Raw genomic sequence first — 24,757 nt, 5'->3', positions numbered from 1 at the left:
CTATTGTGTTTGGTAAGGCTGCTAAATATCCTATAAACAAATTAGTCTTCTTTTTAAAACACCAGTAAGCTGTCACACCTTCCTAGCCAGAGGCGGTATGCTGTCACGTGCAGGAAGAAAAATATTCCATTGTGTGTATTCCACCACTGACTTACTGAATACTTTATAGGCCTTCTATAAAAGGGATATGTATTATCTGAGGATAAGAGGCCTGGCTTTTTATGATTTTCATCAGTGAAAGTAGATCAATTTAAAAGCAGCATCGGAAAGCAAATTAACGTAGTACAGAAGCGATTAGTACTGACCTCTGGTTAAGGACTTGGCGTAGGTAAATTGATGCTTGAGTGACACTTCCCCAGTCCAGGCACACTGGTCATATGCATTTTTCTTTAACAGTGGAAAAATGATAGAAAGGGGTACATAAAAATAGGTGCAACTATATTTTTGTGTCATTCTTAGGGTACTTTTAAAAATAAGTTAAAAGTACACCTGCTGCAGCCACCTGCAATCCCAAAAACACTTCTTCCATCCATACAGCCCCCCAAAAAACTTCCTACACTACTTTAAACCCATTTTCCCAACAATTTTTAAAATTTTGACCCCAAAAATGACATGTCATTATTAGGGGGAATTAAGTTAATAAGAAAATATCTCTTTGCTTATTTAGTCATTAGGGAAGTGTCCAAGGGGTTCTGAACCAAGTCCCCACATTTTTTTTTACCAAAATAGGGGTTATGCACATTTTTTCACCTGCTATGAGATGGTGAAAACTATTCGCTTTCAGCTGCACCAAATTTGCATTTGTGCAAAAATCCGCAGCCAGGATAGCACGTATCGCATTTTTGGTGAAAAATTTGCACAAGCGTAAACTTTTCGTCAAACTGCGGTTTTTCGTGGCTAATTGAATCCGGCCCATAAGATTTCTGTACGCTTGTTTATATATCGGAATGCAATTGAGCTATTCTAGATTCTGAAAGTCTCTCGGCCATAGACTTTGCTATAAAGAAAAAAAGAAAAGAGTTTTGGTCTTTTAATTGGTTAATGTTGCTAAATGCTTGTTAATTTGTCTTTAACATGGGAAAATACCCCATATATTCCCCTGTTTTACTAAACATTTATAGAGAGATAATCTTATATCATATACTTGGTTTTTAGTAAATATGAATGATAGCAGCATATTAGAGTATGCTGAAATAGAGCCAAAGTGGCTAATATTATAAGAAATGGTGAATTAACTTAACCAAAGCAACTTTCAGTACCCTTTAATTCATCATGATACATTTTACACAACATGTCATTAAAATAAGCAGTGTCTTTGTATACTGGGCTTGTGAAATGTACTTGTTGACATTTGTTGATTTTTTTTTTTTGCATCTCAGATGCTTTAAGGGGGGCATCCACTACACGATTTTAGCATGCGATTGAACGATAACGACGTCGTTATCGTTCAATTGTTTAAAAATCTTTATAAATGGTGCGGTGTTTGGTCGTTAACGATCAACAATGCGCGCTCCCGCTGGTCATTTGATCGTCTCGTCAGTTGACTGAACATGCAGGTCAATTTCACTTGATCTATTAAACATAGTTTGCAAATCATTTGCAAATCGTTCAGAGTGAAAGATAAAAATCAAGGGAAAATCGTTTAGAGATTGGACGGGGAGTAGATCGTCTAGTGGATGTCCCTCTTTAGTCACCAATCACCATACCCACAACATTGAATGCCTTAAAGAATATGGTCATCCTACACATTTCCATAACCAAGTAAAGAGAACTTTTTAAGGTTTCTTTTTGTAGATGTACTTTTTCTGTGGCTGTATGTGCCTTAATTCTATTTCAGCCTTAATTATATTTCATCATATTTAAATGCATTTCTCCAAGCACTTATTTTAAAATATCTGTTCTCCTGAATGTTCTTTAAGCTCCACTTTCTACAACTTGTCCCGCATGATTCAAAAAACAAAACCACCATATGAGCCAGTTGGTAGTATTCTATATAACCACTTCTGCTTCCTGCAATAGAGACTGCAGCTCTTGTAGTCATGCCAGAGGTTGCTCAGCGTCTGTCCCTTTTCATTACCGTGTTGGCCTTGACATAAAGCATTCTCTATTCCTCAGAGCGTAGGCTTCCTGTTTTGAGCTCTTCCTCTAAGCTTTGATGTAATCCAGTTTTCTGCACTCAATAAATAATCCCATTCTTACAAAGTAAATATTGTTCTGCGTCAGATTGGTCTGTTCCATAAGGCTGTCAGTTATGGAGAACTCTGTCCTCCAAGGCAGGACTCATGTGATGACGTAATGTTTCCTTCACACATGCCGTGCACCCATTTTGCTTTTCTATAAGGATGGCAGTCTCTGCATGCTTTCTAAAATCCCAGTGCCACAACTAGACTTTGTGGTGCCCTGTGCCAGAAAGAACATTGGTGCCCCCCCTCCTCTATTTTTCAAATAGGGACATAAAACACAAACCCGAAAAAGGTCCAGGACCAGGGAAGAGATGGGAGAGGCCAGAAGATGCTGGGGATAAAAGTAGAGGAACCTAAAAGTGAGAATGATAATAAACAGGAATATTGACAAGCCCAAACAGTGCCCCCTGCCCTGCGGTGCCGTGTGCCATGGCAAAGGTCGCACCACCCTAGTTACGGCCCTATCCATTCTTGCCCAAGGTCCTATATAATCTAGTACCTGTATATTGTCTATAATTAACCACCTACTTGTCATTATGTTCAATAGGTTTAGGGGGGACAGTTTGTGCGTTAATTTTACGATCAGTAGAGCCACACACATCTTTAGCTTTTATAAACTACTGTACATTAGTGATGAACCTGCGGAGGAGCCAGACTCTGTGGTGTCAGTGTACTCAGTAGGGGGACCAGATGTCCTGGAGAAACATGTAGTGGGTGGCCATTTATATCTATTTAATGGACTTCTCCAAATCAAGAGCATCCCATAATAAATATACGCAGTGCTGTACTTTTAAGGGGTTCATGGCACAAACAAATAACATACAATGGCATGTAACAAAAAGTAATGTTGGCCCTGCCCAAGTAATCGACAATCTGATCAGTACATACATGATACATAAGGTAATAGTATAATATTATAGTAGGTGTTCTTGGAAAGCACACATTGTGACTGTTTTTAGAAACTGGGCATGATGAGGTGAGCCAACACCAGTACACCTGCTGGATTGTTTGGTGTGGCTGTGTGTGTACAGGAGGAGCAGGAACAGTAGTGTAGCGAACACAAGTCTAGATGTGACCAGTTTTTTTTCCTAGCTTTCTGAAAATAACTTTATATATGCCAGATTTTGTCTGTGTGTTTTAATATGTAGGGTTGAAGTGGGCGGCCGGGAGGTTGGATGGTGCGATTTGCATCCTAGCCAGAGCCGGTTCTAGACCAAGTGGAGCCCAGGGCGAAATTTTACTTTTCCAACCTATTACCTACACTACATTGCTAACTCCTTTATACCATACACTAGATTACTGACCCCTCTATACCCTACACTACATTACTGACCCCTCTATACCCTACACTACATTACTTACCCCTCTATACCCTACACTACATTACTGATCCCACTATACCCTACACTACATTACTTACCCCTCTGTACCCTACACTACATTACTTACCCCTCTATACCCTACACTACATTACTGATCCCTCTATACCCTACACTAGATTACTGACTCCTCTATACCCTACACTACATTACTGACCCCTCTATATCCTACACTATATCACTGACCCCTCCATACCCTACACTACATTACTGACCCCTCTATACCCTACACTACATTACTGATCCCTCTATACCCTACACTACATTACTGATCCCTCTATACCCTACACTACATTACTTACCCCTCTGTACCCTACACTACATTACTTACCCCTCTGTACCCTACACTACATTACTTACCCCTCTATACCCTACACTACATTACTGATCCCTCTATACCCTACACTAGATTACTGACCCCTCTATACCCTACACTACATTACTGACCCCTCTATATCCTACACTATATCACTGACCCCTCCATACCCTACACTACATTACTGACCCCTCTATACCCTACACTACATTACTGATCCCTCTATACCCTACACTACATTACTGATCCCTCTATACCCTACACTACATTACTGATCCCACTATACCCTACACTACATTACTTACCCCTCTGTACCCTACACTACATTACTTACCCCTCTATACCCTACACTACATTACTGATCCCTCTATACCCTACACTAGATTACTGACCCCTCTATACCCTACACTACATTACTGACCCCTCTATATCCTACACTATATCACTGACCCCTCCATACCCTACACTACATTACTGACCCCTCTATACCCTACACTACATTACTGATCCCTCTATACCCTACACTACATTACTGATCCCTCTATACCCTACAATAGATTACTGATGCCTCTATACCCTACACTACATTACTTACCCCTCTATACCCTACACTACATTACTGATCCCACTATACCCTACACTAGATTACTGACCCTTCTATACCCTACACTATATCACTGACCCCTCTATATCCTACACTACATTACTGACCCCTCTATACCCTACACTACATTACTGATCCTCTATACCCTACACTACATTACTGATCCCTCTATATCCTACATTACATTACTGACCCCTCTATACCCTACACTACATTACTGACCCCTCTATATCCTACACTATATCACTGACCCCTCTATATCCTACACTATATCACTTATCCCTCCATACCCTACACTACATTACTGACCCCTCTATACCCTACACTACATTACTGACCCCTCTACACCCTACACTACATTACTGACCCCTCTATACCCTACACTACATTACTTACCCCTCTATATCCTACACTACATTACTGACCCCTCTATACCCTACACTACATTACTGATCCTCTATACCCTACACTACATTACTGATCCCTCTATATCCTACATTACATTACTGACCCCTCTATACCTTACACTACATTACTTACCCCTCTATACCCTACACTACATCACTGACCCCTCTACACCATATACTACATCACTGACCCCTCTATTCCCTACACTACATTACTGACCCCTCTATACCTTACACTACATTACTGACCCCTCTATACCCTACACTACATTACTGACCCCTCTATACCCTACACTACATTACTGACCCCTCTATACCCTACACTACATTACTTACCCCTCTATACCCTATACTACATCACTTACCCCTCTATACCCTATACTACATCACTTACCCCTCTATACCCTACACTACATCACTTACCACAGATGAAGCTTATAAGCGAAAAGCGACAAAACGAAGTTTGAAGACAAAAAAAAAGATATTAACGATTTTTTTTCAATAATTAAGGTTTTGTTTCTATTGTTTGATTTTAGTGTTATTTTATTATGTAATTAAGACAAAAACACTGTGATATCATCTACACTTCTTCGTATTTCACAATAAATGTCAAAGACAATTAAACTTCTTGTTTTTTCTTAAAAATGTAATGTAAATGTGATGTAGTAATTTTTTTAATATACTATTTTTTGATGTACACAGGAGTATAATTAAGAATATAAAAGTATTATTAAAAAAGTTTTCAATACCTTAAATTTCGCAGACATGTGTTATCAGAACATTTTGAGGCACAGTTGTTGTGTTTGTTGCTTTCATGGGTATGCTAGTCTCTTTCAAGGCAAGTTGAAGTCTCCTATATATTCTCTGTTACTGATCTTTGTCAATCAAGAGCAGAATGTGTAGCAATAATAGTACAGGTTGAGTCTCCCATATCCAAATATTCCGAAATACGGATTTTTTTCCGAAATACGGAATTATTTTGCCATGACTGAGATAATTAAACCTTTGATTTTTGATGGTTCAATGTACACAAACTTTGTCTAAGGCACAAATTATTAAAAATATTGTATAAGGTGTATATGAAACATAAATTAATTTCATTTCTCTACACAAACTTTGTTTGAGCCACAAAATTATTGAATACATTGTATAAAATTACCTGCAGGCTGTCTATATGTGTTACATACACCTTAGAAATGCATTCTGTGTGTATATTTGTGTCCTATTCCCAAGATATCTCATTATGGTATGCAATTATTCCAAAATACGGACTATTCCGTTATCCAAAATATCCCTGGTCCCAAGCATTTTGTATATGGGAGACTCAACCTGTACATTTAAACTGTCGCAATTATTTTTAAAATACAAAAACAGCATCATAAGACAGTGTCAAATATACATTGGGCACGATTCCTTCTATGCGATGTGAATAGCGCCGGAAGATAGCTCCCGGAGCTATTCAATTGTGTGCGGTGTTTTGCCGGAGAATGCCCGTTCTCGCGACTTAAACACCCTGTTTAAGGCGCGATAACGGGCATTCCCCGACCTAAGTTCCCGGCGCATTGCTGTTTTCCCAGCGCGAAGGGCAGAAAACAGCCTCGCGCCGGGACTTTTGTCGGATTTCTGCTCTCATCTCCGGGGGGATGCTAGAAGAAATCCTAGTCGGACTTGGCAGCGCGGTGTATTGAATAGCTCCGGGAGCTCACTGCTGACGCTATTCACATCGCATAGAATAGAATCGTGCTATTGTGTATTTGTATTTTAAGGACCTATTGTAATAGCTGCGTTTTATGTGGCTTTTTTATTTTTATTTTTTCTTAATTGAACTTGATAAGAGTCTGTGATCTTAAACTATAGTTCTGCCAGGTTACTGATGTGTAGTGGTGGTATTTATGCAAAGCTTCTGGCTTCATAGCTTTGTTTTGTATTCTGATACACTTGGGCTATTTCTTTATCTCTACAGTGCAATAATGACCCACATGACCTTCCTGAACAAAGACAGTACTGTAGTGTAGCATTGTTGTTTGTCCTCTCCGATTTCCTTCTGATGTATGTAGTTGGGTTTTTAGAGATGATTTCAGTTAAACTTGACGAATTATAGGCTTATTGGAGCTTTTGTTCAGCATGGTCAATTTAAGATTTAATATTTCCCACAAATGCTTTGCTGATTTTTTTAAATGTCAAATAGTGATTGGAATCTGTGCAGGTGATGTAAGGGAAAAATACAAAACAAAGCACATAACATAGTGATAGCAAACGGGTAAGGAGAAATGTTAAGCTGCAGAAGCCCAATGCGATTGCAATGTCAGGCTGACTTGTTCAAAGGAAGAGGAGGAAAAGTATAAAAGGATGAGATAGGACAAAGGTGGGTAACCTGAGCCCTCACGCACCAGAGTAAATGGGCAGAAATGTGAATAAAAATGAGTAAACAAGACAGCGTAAGCACAGATCTGACCAACTGAATTCAGCGTATACATTTATCATTATACTTAGGTGTTAATATAACAAGATGGTTATTGTGTATGTAATACAACATATACTGAAGTGTGCATATGTTCTTTTACCAACAGATTGAATTTATTAACACAGCCTTAACTTGAAAGTTGTTTACTGAGAGCATCTAAAATAGAATAATAGGATTAAATGAAGATTTAAACGATTAAAGTATTTCAGTTTTATGACTGGATTGAATAAATAAATGCATTTTGATTAGAATGGAGGAATAAATGTTGTAGTGCATATTCACAAGTGATCATATAAAGAAACTGCTAGAAATTCGCATTTTCTACATCAGGGTCCATAGGGTATCCACAGGATACCTTGGGGTATAGGTGATGACGTCAGGCATCGGGCACCATAGAGTTGGTAACAGGTCTGTGTATGCAGCGCTGTGTCCTCCCAGACTCTGTGTTTGCGTAGTTGAGGATCAGCGCTGATAGTGCAGGGATTGATTTCTTTGCATTGTATGTGACTGCTGCTAGCGTCTGCTGCCTGTACTTTCACTTTCTACTATCAGCCTTTTCACTGTCCCTGCTCTTCTTCTGCTAAAGCCCTTGCAGTGCGGTGATTGCAGGGCGGTTCTCCCACTATACTAACGCGTATCAGTGAGAGGGGTCACAGACTTGCCATCATGTCTGAGAATGATTTTCCTCTCCAGCTTCTGTGTACTACATGTAAGGTACCTATAGCGGAGGGGCTATGTCGGCAGTATTTTTTATTGACGGCTCCGGTTCAGGAACCGCCCTGGGCTTGTTTCACTAAAGCGCTTACAACCCTTGTGGGCCAGTTAGCTCCGCAAACCTGCGTTCCCTCAGATGGGATTGTCCCAGCAGTCAGTGGTGTCGTCACCCATGCAGGGGTTCCCGAGACAACTGATGGTACCCCACAGTCTCCCTATTTCCCCTCCTCAGGTCTCTCAGGAGCCTGCGTGGGTTAATTCTCTGACAAGTTCTGTGCAGCATTTGTCGGACGTGTTACAAGGGGAGTCTACGTTGCGGCCTCATAAGCGGCCGGTGGCGTCTCTGTCTACTCCTTATGAGGATGACGAGGGGACTACTGATGATGGGGGGATTCTGGATCTTTTGGACCAAGAACCCTCCGTACTAAAGAGTCGGATGCCAAGTCTAAGGTTTATGTACCTGGCCTTATACGTGCGGTCCGCACAGCTTTAGTTATTGAGGATGATGAACCACCGGTATCAAAATCCAAATATGCCTTTTTCAAGGATGTTAAGGGTGATGCCACAGTGTTTCCTCTTTCGGGTCAATTGGTGGACCACTTAGAGGAGGCATGGAAACATCCTGGTGAACGTTATCCGCCTCAAAGACGTTTAGCAGTGGCTTATCCGTTTGCGGACAATTATTTTGCTAAGTGGGAATCCCCGCCACAGGTGGATTCCCATGTGACACGCCTGGTCCGAAGTGCCACGTTGTCCATGCCCTCCATGTCCTCCTTAAAGGATGCCATGGACCGTAAGGTGGAAATCTGCCTAAAGTCCGTTTATTCCCTTGCGGGGGGGGGGGGGCAGCCAGCCAGACCAGCTATGGCCATTTGTTGGGTAGCCAGAGCTATGGAGCGCTGGGCTGATAGTTTGGAGGCGTCTTTCGATTCCGACTGTTCGGCTGAACAGACCGAGTTGATCGGCAATCTCCGGGATTCGGCCACTTACATTAAGGAAGCGGCTTTAGATATCAGTACCCTGACTTCTCGGATTTCTTCGGCAGCGGTGGCGGCTCGTCGCACCTTATGGTTGCGATCTTGGAAGGCGGACGCTGATTCCAAAAAGGGCTTGGAAGCCTTGCCTTTTAATGGAGAAGTCCTATTTGGTCCGGATCTGGACAAAATTGTAGCCACGCTGGCGGCAGCCAAATCGGCATGTCTCCCGTCTGCTGAAGTTCCTTTCAGTTCAGGTACCTCGTCCTTTCGGCCTTACAGGGCCCAGGGTAGACCTAAAGCACAGTCCTTTCCCCGACAGGCTGGCCCCAAGAAATCGGCCAAGCCCCGGAAGCAGGCCTGGAGTACCAAACGTCCGGCCCCTAAGTCCGATGACAAACCTGCGGCCTGACGGTCCGGGTCTCCCTTTGGGGGATCCCAATGTGGGAGGCTGCCTGCAACGGTTCGCCCAGTGTTGGTCGGTAACCACGACAGACAGTTGGGTTCACAAGGTGGTTTCTCACGGGTATGCTCTCTCCTTCCGGCACAGGCTCCCGTCCCGATTCTTCACCACGGGTCTTCCATCAGACCGGAACAAAGCCACGGAACTGCGGAAGGTTTTGCACACTATGCTCCAGGCTGGAGTTATAGTGCCTGTTGCTTTCTCCCAGAGGGGCCTGGGTTTCTATTCCAATCTGTTTTTGGTGCAGAAACCCAATGGGTCGTACCATCCGATCCTCAACCCCAAAGCACTCAACAAGTCCTTACGGGTGCCGAGGTTTCGGATGGAGACCCTACGGTCCATCATTCTGGCGCTGGGATTACATGGTGTCGTTGGACATACAGGACGCTTACCTGCATGTTCCTATTCTTTCGCGCCATCAACAGTTCCTCAGGTTTGCAATCCGCAACGATCACTTCCAGTTCCGGGCATTACCTTTTGGCTTGGCGACAGCACCACGTATGGCGGTCATGGCGGTTTCCCTGCGGCTGCAGGGAGTCCGCATGTTGCCGTACCTAGACGACCTTCTGTAGGTAGCAGGATCTCCGGAGCTCCTTCTACACCATTTGGATCTGACGATTGCAGTACTGCAATGGAACGGCTGGTTGATAAACTGGCAAAAGTCCACCCTGATCCCGTCTCAGAGGATTCTGCACATCGGTACCTTGTTGGACTCCAGTCAGCAGAGGATCTTTGTGACAAGGGAAAAGATCTCTGCCTTGCAGTTGAGGGTGCACAGTTGTCTACAGAGTCGCCGTGTCTCTCTTCACTCGGCAATGAGGTTACTGGGCTCCATGGTGTCCGTATTCGACATAGTGGAATATGCCCAGTTTCACTCCAGACCTCTGCAGCAATTGATCCTATCCAAATGGAATGGACTGCCTCATAGTCTCAAATCCCAGACAATGGTGCTCACTCCGGAGGTTCGCCTGTCCCTTGCCTGGTGGTTGCAGACGACCAATCTCAACAAGGGTCGTCCGTTTTGGTGCCGAATTGGGTCCTATTGACAACGGACGCCAGTCTTCGGGGCTGGGGAGCCGTCATGGGTCCACACTTGTTCCAGGGCAGATGGACTCAGGCGGAAAAGGAGCTTCCGATAAACATCTTGGAACTCTGTACCGTTTTCAATGCTCTCCAGCAGGCCCATCGGGTTCTCCAGGGTCATCCCGTGCAGGTCCAGTTGGACAACGCCACCACCGTTGCTTACATAAATCGGCAAGGAGGAACCCGAAGTCGGGTGGCACTCGTAGAGGTGTCCCGCATCCTGATCTGGGCGGAGCGCAATCTCCCTGCCATATCAGCGGTATTCATCCCGGGAGTCCTCAATTGGAAGGCCGACTTTCTCAGTCGCCAGGACGTTCATCCGGGGGAATGGTCTCTGCACCAGGACGTCTTTCAACTTTTGGTGGACAGGTGGGGTCTTCCAGAGATCGACCTCATGGCGTCACGGCACAACAACAAGTTGCCGGTGTACGGGTCTCGAACAAGAGACGAAAAGGCGTCTCTGGTGAATGCTCTGTCCGTCCAGTGGACGTTCCGGTTTGCTTATCTGTTTCCTCCGTTTTCCCTTCTTCCACGGGTAATCCGGAAATTTAAACAGGAAGGAGGGACGCTCCTGTTGATAGCTCCCGCATGGCCCAGACGGCACTGGTTCTCAGACCTTCAGGGTCTGTCCGTGGACATTCCTCTGCGGTTGCCGCTACGACCGGACCTTCTGTCACAGGGTCCTTGTCTTCACCCGGACCTGACTCGGCTGTCTTTGACGGCGTGGCTGTTGAGACGGCCATGTTAAGGTCCAGGGGGTTTTCCAGCTCTGTAATACGAACTATGCTCAGAGCTCGGAAACAGTCTTCTGCAAGAATATACCATTGTGTGTGGCATACGTTCTTCCAGTGGTGTCGACCGAGAGGTTATGCACCTCGGGAGTTCCGTCTGTCTAGAGTGCTAGCCTTTCTACAGGCGGGACTAGACCATGGGCTTCGCCTGGCTTCTTTGAAGGTGCAGGTTTCTGCCCCGTCTGGTTCCATCGTAGGATTGCTACAATCCCTGATGTGCGCACCTTTATGCAAGGTGTTCTTCGAATTCAGCCGCCATTTGTTCCACCGGTGGCGTCTTGGGATTTGGCTGTGGTCCTGAGGGCTCACCAGGGACCGCCGTTTGAACCACTGGGCTCAGTGGATCTTAAATGGCTAACAGCTAAAACTGTTTTCCTTCTGGCCATCGCTTCGGCCAGACGTGTTTCTGATTTATGGGCTCTCTCTTGTATACCACCTCATCAGTGAAGCATGGTGGTGGTAGTGTCATGGAGTGGGCATGTATGGCTGCCAACGGAACTGGTTTCCTTGTATTTATTGATGATGTGACTGCTGACAAAAGCAGCAGAATGAATTCTGAAGTGTTTTGGGCAATATTATATGCTCATATTCAGTCAAATGCTTCAGAACTCATTGGACGGCGCTTCACAGTGCAGATGGACAATGACCCGAAGCATACTGCAAAAGCAACCAAAGAGTTTTTTTAAGGCTAAAAAGTGGAATGTTATGCAATGGCCAAGTCAATCCTCTGACCTGAATCCGATTGAGCATGCATTTCACTTGATGAAGACAAAACTGAAGGGAAAATGCCCCAAGAACAAGCAGGAACTGAAGACATTTGCAGTAGAGGCCTGGCAGAGCATCACCAGGGATGAAACCCAGCGTCTGGTGATGACTATGCGTTCCAGACTTCAGGCTGTAATTGCCTGCAAAGGATTTGCAACAAAGTATTAAAAAGTGAAAGTTAGATTTAGGATTGTTTAGTTTGTCCCATTACTTTTGGCCCCTTAAAAAGTGGGAGGCACATATAGAAACCGTTGTAATTCCTACACCGTTCACCTGATTTGGATGTAATTACCCTCAAATTAAATCTCAAAGTCTGCAGCTAAAGCACATTTTGTTTATTTCATTTCAAAGCCATTCTGGTGGTGAATAGAGGCCAAAATATGAAAATTCTGTCAATGTCCCAATATTTATGCACCTGACTGTAAATGCATTCTGTGTTTAGATTTAGGTCCAATTCCCAAGTTATTTCATTATGGTATGTAATTATTCCAAAACACAGAATATTCCTATTTTCAAAATACCCCCTGGTCCCAAACATTTTGGATATGGGAGACTTAACCTGTACATACATTTGATTTCAAGGTATTTATGACACGATTCTCCTCTCTGCATTGGCAGTATTTTGTGTTGCCGTATTTCCCGTGCAGCACATTGCATTTAATTATCCATTTCCATTCAAGCAAATGAGTGGTGCTGGCATCAAAGCATAAAAACAAGGTAAAGAAACACTTTCGGGTGCATTTTTAGTGATCTGATGAGAATGGCTGAAACATGTAATTAGTAGTGATCGGTGGTGTCATGCCCAGAACATAAATTGCAGCAATTTACTGTGGTGCTGTATATATATTTAACTGCAGGATCCAGAGGATAGGGCACTTAAATAGCAACACACCACCAAGAGTAGAAGTGGAGTCAGAAATGGAGTAACATAGCATCGTATCTCTAAGTCAGGCTACGTGGTGTTTCCCATGCAGGTGTGCTGCAGTTAAGGCGCATCCGGCACTCGCGTCCATCTACAATGTATTGCCCCAATTCCCCGTTCTGCCTATGGACTGGTAATCGAGGAAATTCAACATGATGAAAATCCTCGAGTCACTGATCCTGACCAAAAAATTATTGGGAGTCGGAATTTTTAACATCACTTATTATTGATGTCCACGGATCAGCGTTCCTGATTGGCGGAGTGGGGAATCGGGCCGTAGATGTATGTTCTGCTTAATTGTTGCACTTCTGCACAACAGGAAAAAAGGGATTAGCCGCGTTAACTGCAGGGTGTGTGTCAAGTGGCTTCTCCCGGCGCCCAGCCCCAAAACCCTACTTTAAGCCAATTTCTGCTTGCATGTCAGGATGGTGCGAGCAGAGATCCGCGATAAGTACTGGACGCTCAAAACTATTCAATTAGACCACAAACAATTGAATTACCCCCTAAGGTGTGCTCGACACTTGCGATCAGTCCCAAAGCCCTACTTTACGCTGATTTCTGTTTGCACCTCAGGAGAATGTGAACGAAAAACCGTGATAAGTGCAGTCTCAGGGCTGGTCACCCCAAAACAGTTGAATAGCTCCTGTCCACTTTAGATGGGAGCGGTAAACATTTGTATCGCCCACTTAAAGTATATATTAACAGAAGTCAAGATACAGTCCTAAATTAGTTGCTAATAGTTACTTGTCACAATATACAGTAGGGCTCCATATATACCTTCTGCACAGTAAAGACAGTACAAGTCCATCACATGTGACCAGTATATAGTACAACTTCTATGCCCTCAGTATACAGTACAGCTACCATGTCTCTGGGATGACAGCACAGCATTGTGCTCCTAATATAGTGCACGGTCATACTTGTGATATCCTGGATTTTCATTCACTGAACTCTAATGTTGCTGAATCTAAAGCTACCAGAAATCTAGAGACCAGGTTACTGACCGCTCCTGTCAGCACCCAGCAAATCCCTTCCTATTCAGCACTGAGTGGGGTTATTTTTCACCACATGCAACATAAAACCTAGAACACCTAATGTGCCCCAGCCGCTTCTGTTATGATGCCGTTCTTTTCTTGAGTGGTAGGGGCTTTGGCTTCTATTCTAGTAATTCTTTCTCCCTTTTTTGTTTTTAATTTGTCAATTTGTTGGAACATTTAGACATTTCCTTTGCAAGGGAAATTTGTCCAGGTGGTATTCATGTCTATTGTTCCATGATGTCGTGCCATATGTAAATATTCATCTCTATATGAATTACTTCTGTAAGTCAAAAAATCTAGGCAATGCTTTCAAATTCCGTTGAGCTCCTGCTATAATGACTGCTAATTGCCTATAATTTATTTATTGCTTTGCTCACTGCTATTTTTTTTCTTCTTCTTACAGAAGGATCTGGCTTTGAAACCGCCAGAACGAAAAGAGAAATGGGACAGACATCCTGCTAAGAAAGCCAGAGAATCGGGGAAATATATCTGTGCAGAGCCAAGTGAGAATGGGCACAACCATGACGCAGGAAGCTCAGAGAGAGAAATGGAGAGAGGAAAAGACAGAGACAAGAAGAAATTCCCTCTCAAGACATTCAATCAGGTAATTCCCATCTGTTCTCTAATTATCACCCAGTGGATTCAAATGTAGTCGACGTATATTTATTGAAGGTGTTTATACAGAGGCGATGTTTGTATTATGTACCCCAACCTTGAAACTAACCAGTTGATCGAGTATTAATAGGTTTGTCTGTGGCTTACTTCCTGGGCATCGTTCAGTGAAAGCATGGTGACACAATGGCAGGCCGTGCAGTGATGGATTACTAAAGACAGGGAGTAAGCACCGCGCTTTGATTACTTCAGATCTCCTTATATATCTACTACTGCTGGGGAGTGGGAGGAGGGTACACTCCACCTTACCCTCAAAATGTACACTGGTGAAAAAGGTGGGATGCTCCCAGCGCAATGATATATATAAAACTGAGAATATGGGGATATATGTATATCAAATAATTTATTAATGTATAAATAGTACACAGTATTACTATTGTTACAACTTATATTATGTTACAACTTATATTTTAACTCAGTAAAAGGCTTCCATTGTTTAAAACCTAATACCGTATACAACAAAAATTGACATAATAAACAACAACAGGTAACAGAACATTTAGTGGTATTGTGCAGAAAAACGCTTTCAGAGCGTAATACTGGCTGCACTAATACTATGAAAAGGACAGATTCCTCCCACGTGGGATATCAACAGTGCTCGCTATGTGATGTAATATCACTGTATGTTGTTAGACATAGTCCACAGAGAGTCTATGCAGATGGATATGGGAGACACCTATTAGGTGTATAGCTCTACCCCAGAAAAACCTTCAAAGCCAAATTTCTCTTTCATCCACTAGGGGACACTGGAGGTGCTTACGCTGGGGTATAGAGGCGTGGATAACTGGAGCCGGCACTTTAAATAATTTAGAAGTGTGAAGCTCCTCCCTCTCTATGCCCCATCAGCCCTCAGTTTAGAAAATGTGCCTACTAGGAGCTGGTCACATTATGCTGTGCTCCAGCAATACATTTATTTTATTTATTTAATTTTATTTTATTTTAAGCATCTTTTACACATCCTATAGGTACCCTTCGCCACCTATCTAAAAGGTGGGGTCCGGGTACCTGGCGCCCTGGTGTTTTAGCAAACACCAGGAAGGAGTGCACAGGGCTCATTACAAGAGCTCCTGACAGCTCCTTACCGCCACAGCAGGTCTTCACACAAGAACAGAAGACTCTGCTGACCTGCCGAGAAGCCTCTCTGGGGACACGCAGTGGGTAACAAGCTGCGCATCCCCCGGCTCCTGCCCCCGCTGCCCGGCGCTGACACAGCATGTTGCACTGTGTTGCTGTGTATAGCACTGTTAGACAGCGATGCAGGCCCCGCTGTCAACGCTGCCCTGCGCTGTGTTAGAGATGCACAACTCTACACGCGGCTCCCTGCTTCTCCCCTCTCCCCGCTGATACACGCGGAGGGGAGGGGGGGGACGGACATAGTAGCCATAATGGATCCCTTAGGGCATGAAGAAGGGGGCGGAGCCTAATCAGCACGGGCTCTCTCTTCTATGCGTGGCAAGCGGCTGTAAAAAAACAGCGTGGCTGCCGTTTATTAACTCTTAAATGCCTGCATCTCTCCCTTATACAGGAAGAGTGCAGCAGATCGGAAGGCTGGATTCTTTGGCTCCCCATTCCTGGCTACAGCAGCTATAAGTTAAGCAGAGGCTGTGCATAATACACTGGGGGTGCAGGGAAACTGATCTGTGGGAGGGAATGGTGTTTGTCTCCTCCTCTGTGTCCCAAGCCAGCCTTCTGTTTTTTCTTTACCTCTGTATATACTCTGTCCCTCTGTGTGTGGTGACTGTGTGTATCCATGTCAAAAAGAACAAAGGCTTCTCAAAAGATGTTTGTTTGTTCTAGGTGTAACAACAAACTATCCAAGCCGCATGCTGCTGGGTCCACGTTATGTGATGCTTGTATAGCAATTGATCCACCTATGGCTATTACTGCCTCACCTGCGCCTACATGGGCCGCTGACATGGTAGGAGTAATGACGGATTTAACGTCTGAGTTAGCTGAGGCACGCAAGTCTCAGCCTCCCTGGGTTGCTGGGCTAACCAAGTTTCTAGACACCCTGGTACAGGTAATGGGTACAGCTGTGTCCGCACCCTCCACTTCCTTACAGGGACCGACATAAAAGCGTCCTTTATCGACTGTTCTCCAGTCAGAAGAGTCTGACGAGGAATTCCTCGCTACGGAGGATACTGAGGAAGGGGAATTGGAGGAAGGATTACAGGACGATACCCCTCTAGAGTTAGAGTCCACCTCTCCCGGGGTGGAATCTTTAATTTTGGCGGTCAGAAATATCCTTGACTTACCTGAGGATGTGATTCCTGCATCCCAGGAGTGTGAATTATTTCATGAACAACCAAAGAGCTTGGCGGTTTTTCCGTTCTCACAGCAACTTCAACAGCAGCTCTCAGTGGCCTGGAAGCAACCGGATAAACGGTTCCAAATTCCGCGTCGGTTTCCTTCTAGCTACCCTTTTCCATCAACCATGATGGAAAAGTGGGAAACACCCCCACCAGTAGATGCGCCCATCTCCCGTCTTTCTAAAAAAACAACACTCCCAGTACCGGGAGCTTACAGTACTAAAAGATCCTTCGGATTGTAAATTGGAGACAACGCTAAGATCTATTTATACTGCAGCGGGTGCTCAACTTAGGCCCACCCTTGTTACTGCTTGGGTTAACAAAGCGGTGGTTTGCTGGGCTGACCAGTTGATTACAGGTTTGGACTTGGGTACTTCTAGAGCAGAGTTACGCTTACTAGCTGAACACATCCGCGAGTCTGTAGTTTTCCTGGGAGAAGCGTCAAAAGATATCCAGTCTTTAGTAGGCTATCCAGTCTTTAGTAGTATCATCTGTGCTAGTCCCAGTTCCAGAACATCAACGAGGTATGGGGTTTTACTCAAACCTGTTTGTAGCAGCCAAACCGGATGGATCGGTCAGGCCCATCTTGAACCTCAAGTCATTGAACCTGTATCTGAAGATGTATCGGTTCAAAATGGAGTCTCTGCAGTCCGTTATTGCGAGCTTGGAACCGGGAGAGTTCCTATTATCCATGGATCTCAAGGATGCTTATCTCCACATTCCCATTTGGGAACCACACCAAGCCTTTCTGCGTTTCGCCATATTGAAGGATCATTATCATTTTCGGGCATTGCCGTTCGGGTTATCCTTGGCTCCATGCATCTTCACCAAACTCATGTCAGTCATGATTGCTCTCCTTCGGTCATCGGGAGTGAACATAATCCCTTATTTGGACGACCTGCTACTCAAGGCGCAGTCGGTATCTCCTCTTACAAGCCATGCCTTACTGACATATCAGACTCTAATCCAACACGGTTGGATAATAAACTTCAAGAAATCAAATCTCAATCCGTCCCAGAAGCTCCTATTTCATGATCTTAGATACTGCTTCATAGAGGATCTTCCTTCCAGTAGACAAGGCCCGGGATATCCGGTTGTTAGTTCAGCTGGTCCTCAGACCAAAGAGGGTGTCCCTCCTTCTTTGTCTGCGTCTCCTGGGGAAGATGGTAGCAGCCTTCGAGGCAATACAGTTCGGGCGGTTCCACTCCAGGGTGTTTCAGCTGGATTTACTAACACAGGGGTCAGGGTCTCATCTGCTCCTTCATCGCCAGATCCGTCTGAGCCCAGCTACCAGAGTGGCCCTTCTCTGGTGGACACAATCCAACAATCTTCTTGCGGGCCGGAGATTCGGAGTGTGGGACTGGATCATCGTAACAACGGATGCCAGCCTTCGAGGATGGGGGTGCTGTAGTCCTCGATTATCATTTACAGGGTCGATGGTCCCCTCTAGAACAAAAGTGGCCCATAAATGTGTTGGAACTCAGAGCGATCTACAATACTCTGATAGAAGCAACAGAGTTTCTAAGAACTCGTCCGGTAAGAGTTCAGTCCGACAACGCGACGGCCGTCGCATACATCAACTGCCAAGGAGGGACTCTGAGTCGCATGGCCATGCAAGAAGTAACTCAGATTCTCAGGTGGGCCGAGAGCCAGTCAGTAATCCTGTCGACGTATTCATCCCGGGTGTGGACAACTGGGAGGCAGATTACCTAAGCCGACAGGATATCCACCCCGGGGAATGGATGCTTCATCCAGACGTGTTCAACGCGCTGATACGTCGATGGGGATGTCCTCAGGTGGACCTCATGGCGTCACGATTGAATCGTCAGCTCCTGGTATACATGTCAAGAACTCGAGATCCGCAGGCAGTGGCAGTAGACGCTCTGACAGTTCCATGGAACTACGACTTGGCTTACCTCTTTCCTCAGATTCCACTTCTTCCTCGACTGCTAAAAAGTATAAAACACGAGTCAGCCTCTGTCATTCTCGTGGCTCCGAACTGGCCTCGGAGGAGTTGGTTTGCGGACCTTCGGTCCCTATTGTCAGACGATCCGTGGCCCCTTCCTCTGCGCCCGGATCTGCTACAGCAAGGTCCTTTAGTACACCCCAACCTAGCGCAACTGCGTTTAACGGGGTGGCTCTTGAAACCGATATCTTAAGACGCAGAGGAATCCCAGACTCTGTCATTCCCACCATGCTACGCGCCAGGAAACCAGTTTCTGCTGCGCATTATCACCGCATCTGGCGTTCTTATATCTCATGGTGTTCCAGTCGGGATCTTCCATCTAGGACTTTTCGGTTGTCCAGGTTTCTGCTTTTTCTTCAGACGGGTCTGGATTCTGGCCTTCGTCTTGGAACTTTAAAGGTGCAGGTTTCTGCCCTTTCCATTTTCTTTCAATGGAAATTGGCCCTCATTCCTGAGGTGCAGACGTTTCTTCAGGGGTCTTGCGGGTGCAGCCTCCTTTTGTACCTCCGATTGTTCCTTGGGACTTGAACTTAGTGCTTTTGTTTCTTCAGTCATCCATGTTTGAACCTTTGGAAGAGGTTGATATTAAGTACTTGTCTTGGAAGACGGTCCTTCTCTTGGCTCTAGCTTCGGCTCGTAGAGTTTCGGAATTGGGTGCTCTGTCCTATAAGCCACCTTACCTTGTATTTCATGCTGATAGGGCGGAACTCCGGACGGTTGCCGCCTTCCTTCCCAAGGTAGTGTTGGCTTTTCATATTAATCAGCCTATTGTGGTACCGTCTTTGGTGGAGTACTCTGGTGGTTCTTCTACCTTGGATATGGTTATAGCTCTCCGCATCTATGTTGACAGGACAGCTTCCCTCCGTAAGTCTGAGTCACTTTTTGTCCTCTATGATGCGGTTCGGAGGGGTTGGCCAGCGTCTAAGCAGACTTTGGCACTTTGGATCCGACTGACTATTCATCAGGCTTATGTTGGTGCCGAACGCCGGCCTCCTTCGTCCATTTCGGCTCATTCCACACGTTCTGTGGGTGCGTCCTGGGCGGCCGGTAGGGGAGCCTCCACGTCACAGTTGTGCCGTGTGGCCACTTGGTCTTCTGTGCACACGTTTGTCAAGTTTTACAAATTTGATACGTTCGCAGTTTTGGCATCCCGTTTTGGCCGTCTTGTTCTGCAGGCCCCGCAGAGCGCTCCCGCCCGTGGGGAAAACTTTGGGACGTCCCCAGCGTAAGCACCTCCAGTGTCCCCTAGTTGTTGAAAGAGAAAATGGGATTTTGGTACCTACCGGTAAATCCTTTTCTCTGAATCCACAGGGGACACTTGACGCCCACCTCAGCGCTCTTAGCCTGCCTGTTCGGTTTGTTCCATATGTTGTGTATGTTTTGATTATTGTGTGTTCTCTCCCTTTTTACTCCGCTTGTTCTCCATCTCCTCTCGGTCTTCATTTTCTAAACTGAGGGCTGATGGGGGCATAGAGGGGGAGGAGCTTCACACTTCTAAATTATTTAAAGTGCCGGCTCCAGTTGTCCACGCCACTATACCCCAGCGTAAGCACCTCCAGTGTCCCCTGTGGAATCAGAGAAAAGGATTTATCGGTAGGTACCAAAATCCCATTTTTAATGTCCCAAAATCCAAAGACTAACCTATCCTGTGGTATTGTACTTGCCTTGAGGGGGGTACAATTGATATGGGGTCTGCAAGCAGTCATGATACTTCTTAGCCCGACGTTTCACCCAATGTTAGGGCTTCCTCAGGAACGAGTAGAAGTCCTTTTATGCAAGTAATACGCCGTCAAAGCGTTTTTCTGTACAATACCACTAAATGTTCCGTTACATGTTGTTGTTTATTATGTCAATTTTTGTTGTATACCAGTATTAGGTTTTAACCAATGGAAGCCTTTTACTAATGTCTATTGTAAATTATATAAGTTGTAAAAATTGTGCACTATTTATAAATTAATAAATTATTTGATATACATATATCCCCATTTTTTCAGTTTTATATATCATTGCGCTGGGAGTGTCCCACCTTTTTTACCTGTGCAGTGTTGGATGTATGCATAAATACGCATGTTTTCCGATGTATCTTTTGCACCTAGCATAGGGCTATCGCGAGTGCGGACTGTTGACGATGACTAGTAACAAACATAGGGCGGAATTCAATTGTTTTAGCATAAAGTGACGTGAGATCACGGGGCGCTATTCAATTGATGCTGATTATCGCGCACATATAGGTCGGGATTAGCTGCATAAAATGCCTACCCCCGACCGAAGTTCTGGGCGCGAACGCGAAAAGTGCCGTTTGGGCGCCCGATGGGAGCAACAATTGAATAGCTCCGTCGGGCGCGAAGGGGGCTGCAAACAAATGAATTCTGCCCCAAGTATACAGATAGGGGGGCACACTGCAGATTGCATTCAACTCCTCATCTGGGAGAATATACTAATTGGTTTCCATGCTTGCAATGCGGGAGCTGGATACGCCTCATTTCCCTACAAATATACATCAGGTCCTTAATGTGCACTCCATGTTATTCTCTTGTTTCAAGCTCTGATACATTCCTGAAGCATTGATGTATGTGTGTATGTAATATATATGATCTTAGCAGCTCTTTCACATAAAACTGCTTTTATTTTAATTTTATTTATCCTTTAAAAAGACTATTATATTTTATATTATATTTACATTTAGTGTGTGCCTTTTTGCACTTTGCATGCTGTGTTATTTAGGACATTACAAAAAATGCTGCTTCCTCCCATAATGTCTTTGAAGTTTATGAGGGTTTTTTTCATTTCAAAGAGAGTTTTATCATCTTTATCTGATCACTAACATGTGGCTTGTACATTATTGATAAAAGAAAATGGGTTTTCCACAGAAACTGTAAATGGCTTCTCATGCACGCCTTCTACAAGAACTAGCCTAAGCCAGTACTGCTCACTTGCCTGCGTGTATATATATGTACTTGTATGTTTATGCCACTACATTCACACTAATGAGCAAGTCCTGCAAAAGTAAAGCGAACACATTGCGCCTCAGCGCTGTCAGGATGGTGAATTATTTGTGTCAGTCTTGTAACGGAGGGGAGAGTGAGGGGCTCCAAGGCCTTGTGGAAAGAGGGCACAGATGGCTGTCTATTCTACTGCAACAATAATCTGGGACTGCATGAAAATCACAGCTGCTCACCCAAACCACCAGGGGATCCCCCAGCCCAGAGTGCAGAGAAGGGAAGCTCAGGATGTATAGCTGGATGCAGCTCATCTCAGGCCAGATCGTAGACTATAGCTGCTCTTCCGCAGGGAGAACTTGCTGTCGCTATCCACCCCCCCTGTTTACATCTTTGCTGCCAAGAATACAGACTGCAAATATATTCAACTATTCCGCTAAATGGGCATTGCTTCTTATGAAATGAATTATAATTGGGTTGTCAGCCCATTAGGAATTACAGCTGTGTAGCCTAATATTGTTAGGAGGAATGTTTCAAATGTGGGAATTCTTGTTCATTGGCAGCATGTGATTGGCAGGGAAGTCTATTAGCCAGTCACATGCCACTTTACACCTTGGTAGTCCCAGATTCACTTCATATTACTCTGTGGTAACAATATCACTGTGGATACAGTGGACAGCTTCTTCGAGATAACTGTTTTCTTTCTATTATACTGTTAACAGAGACATGTAATATTCTGGAATATACATTTAGGGCTCCATCCAATGAGTATCGATTTATCTCGCACCCGCTTTATGCCGCAGTTACAGTACCATCGAACTCTCACATTTTTTTTTTCCTCAGCCCTATAGGGGTGCGAGCAATAATTTGAGTCTGGGGTGAGATCAGGCAAGCGAGCGAGGGGGTGAGTTTCCGTGCCGCTGCCTGCATTTCTATGTTGTGGTAATAGCAAATCGCCCCCTTTACACCTAAGCTCTTAGTGGCCACAGGGTGTGATGAGTGACAGCGTTCTTAAATTCTTGTGTGTCATAATAGTGTTTCTAAGGCTATTTAAGCTTATCAAATTAATTCATGGGAAAAAAATGTAATCTCCCAAACTTTTCCCCTATTGCTTTCCAAGCAGAACTCTGTAATACCCCTTTCACACATACATGAAACTCCCGGGTTTTTGCACGTGAGGGCCCACCGACCCGGGATATTAGCATGTGTGAAAATAAAAAATACGGGAATTTGCCAAGTTGATAGACCCGGGAATTTCCTGCATGTTAAGTCTCAAAGGAGTATAAGAGAAAACCTCCAGAGACGTAGTGCTGCGTAGAGATAAGTTATTGCTGGGGTTACAGCAATAAAATGATTCCTGCATCATAGGGAGCGATTCAATTCAGCAGGAGTTGAATAGTGCCAGTAAGTTGGTCCCTGAGCTATTCAATTCAGTGTGTTTTTTAGTCCAACTGTTAAAAGTTAAGTTGGAGAATGCCAGTTCTTGCGACTTAACCTGGGTGTTTAGTCAGAGAATGCCAGTTCTCGTGATTAAAGTCCTGACCTTGAGGCTGTTAGCGCCTCGCTAAGCCGGAACACAGCCTTGCGGGCGGCACTATAGTCAGATTTCTCCTCACGCTCTCAGGTTAATTCCCCCCCCAAATCCCCCCCCCTATGCCTCCCTCTCTTAGACCACCTGTAAATCATGGATGTCATGGTGATGTGATTCATGAATCATTTTTTTATCATATGCAGGCTCAGGCTGCTGCAGCACTCACCCTCTAATCTGTAACTGAAGGCAGTGCAGCACTGGTGTGTACCCCCCTATACACACTAGTGCTGCGTGCTGTGCTATCTCCCAGCTTGACACTGCCGCTGTAATGCATAGTCATAGCGGTGCGCCCGACGGAGAAGGAGCCGAGTACACCGCTACTATTATACATTGCAGTGGGCGCTAGGCAGTAGTGCATACAGAATGGCATAAGCTGTGGGAGGCGGTCTGTTCCACCCACAGGGCACCTGCGCTCTGTGTGGTGGCACCTACCTCACCACCATAGTTACGGCCCTGCAGTGGGGAGGCGCTTCTCCAACCCTGCTCTCCCCCCTGCAATGCTTACCCCGCTGCCCTGGATGGTCATATTAAAGCCCAAGCTACAATATTTTAATCTCAATTGGTCAGCTGAATTCTGCACCACACCGATAGATATTGGAAAATAAATGTTACCTGTGCTGTATTTCAGTTAGAAGGTAACTGTATAATGAGTTAGCAGAGCTAGCACTGTGGAATGTGACAGTGTTGTACCAAAACCTGATGATTATCAGTGCATTTATATTAGATAGCACAAATGACATATGAGCATAGTGTGTTATAGGAGTTTGTGTTACAGGACTAGATAGGAAACCGGAAGGTTAATGAGTATGGTGAGAGTTACTTTATTTATACAGTTTTATTTCCCTTTTTAAAACACACATAATTATATTAACCTTATTTTTTTGTAAGATTTAGCACTTGTGGTATTTGTGGCTTTTTATAGTGTGTGCTCTGTGAGATTTCTTGTTTGTGAAATAATGATATTGCAAGTAGGGTCAGCATGATATTTCCATTCTGCAAAGTGGGTGGTGGGCCTTTTCTTTAATGTGCTGCAATTTTAAAATGTAAACACAGAGATATAAATGGGTTGGGGGCAGGGGGCAGCGTACTAAATACTATGTTGCACTGTGATCATAAAAGTGTCCGGTATTTGTACTCTGTGGCCAGCCTGTTCTCCATTCACCTACAAAGCTACACCA

The 24,757-nt window shown here is 44.6% G+C and overlaps 1 protein-coding gene across 8 annotated transcripts in view; it reads left to right on the top strand.

The window, feature by feature from the left end:
• FBRSL1 (fibrosin like 1) overlaps positions 1–24,757 on the top strand; it is a 581,862-nt gene that overhangs the window by 211,966 nt on the left and 345,139 nt on the right. For all 8 annotated transcript variants that reach the window (XM_088476700.1, XM_088476701.1, XM_088476704.1 and 5 more), the window contains one exon: positions 14,506–14,706. In XM_088476700.1, coding sequence (XP_088332826.1) covers positions 14,506–14,706 — 201 coding nt within the window. The remainder of the gene's footprint in view (positions 1–14,505; positions 14,707–24,757) is intronic.

Source organism: Taudactylus pleione, unplaced genomic scaffold (genome assembly GCF_031769625.1).
Source record: "Taudactylus pleione unplaced genomic scaffold, aTauple2 ptg000191l, whole genome shotgun sequence".
Classification (NCBI taxonomy): Eukaryota; Metazoa; Chordata; class Amphibia; order Anura; family Myobatrachidae; genus Taudactylus; species Taudactylus pleione.
The sequence above is the reverse complement of the archived record's forward strand: the minus strand, read 5'-3'. Positions and strand labels throughout refer to the sequence as shown.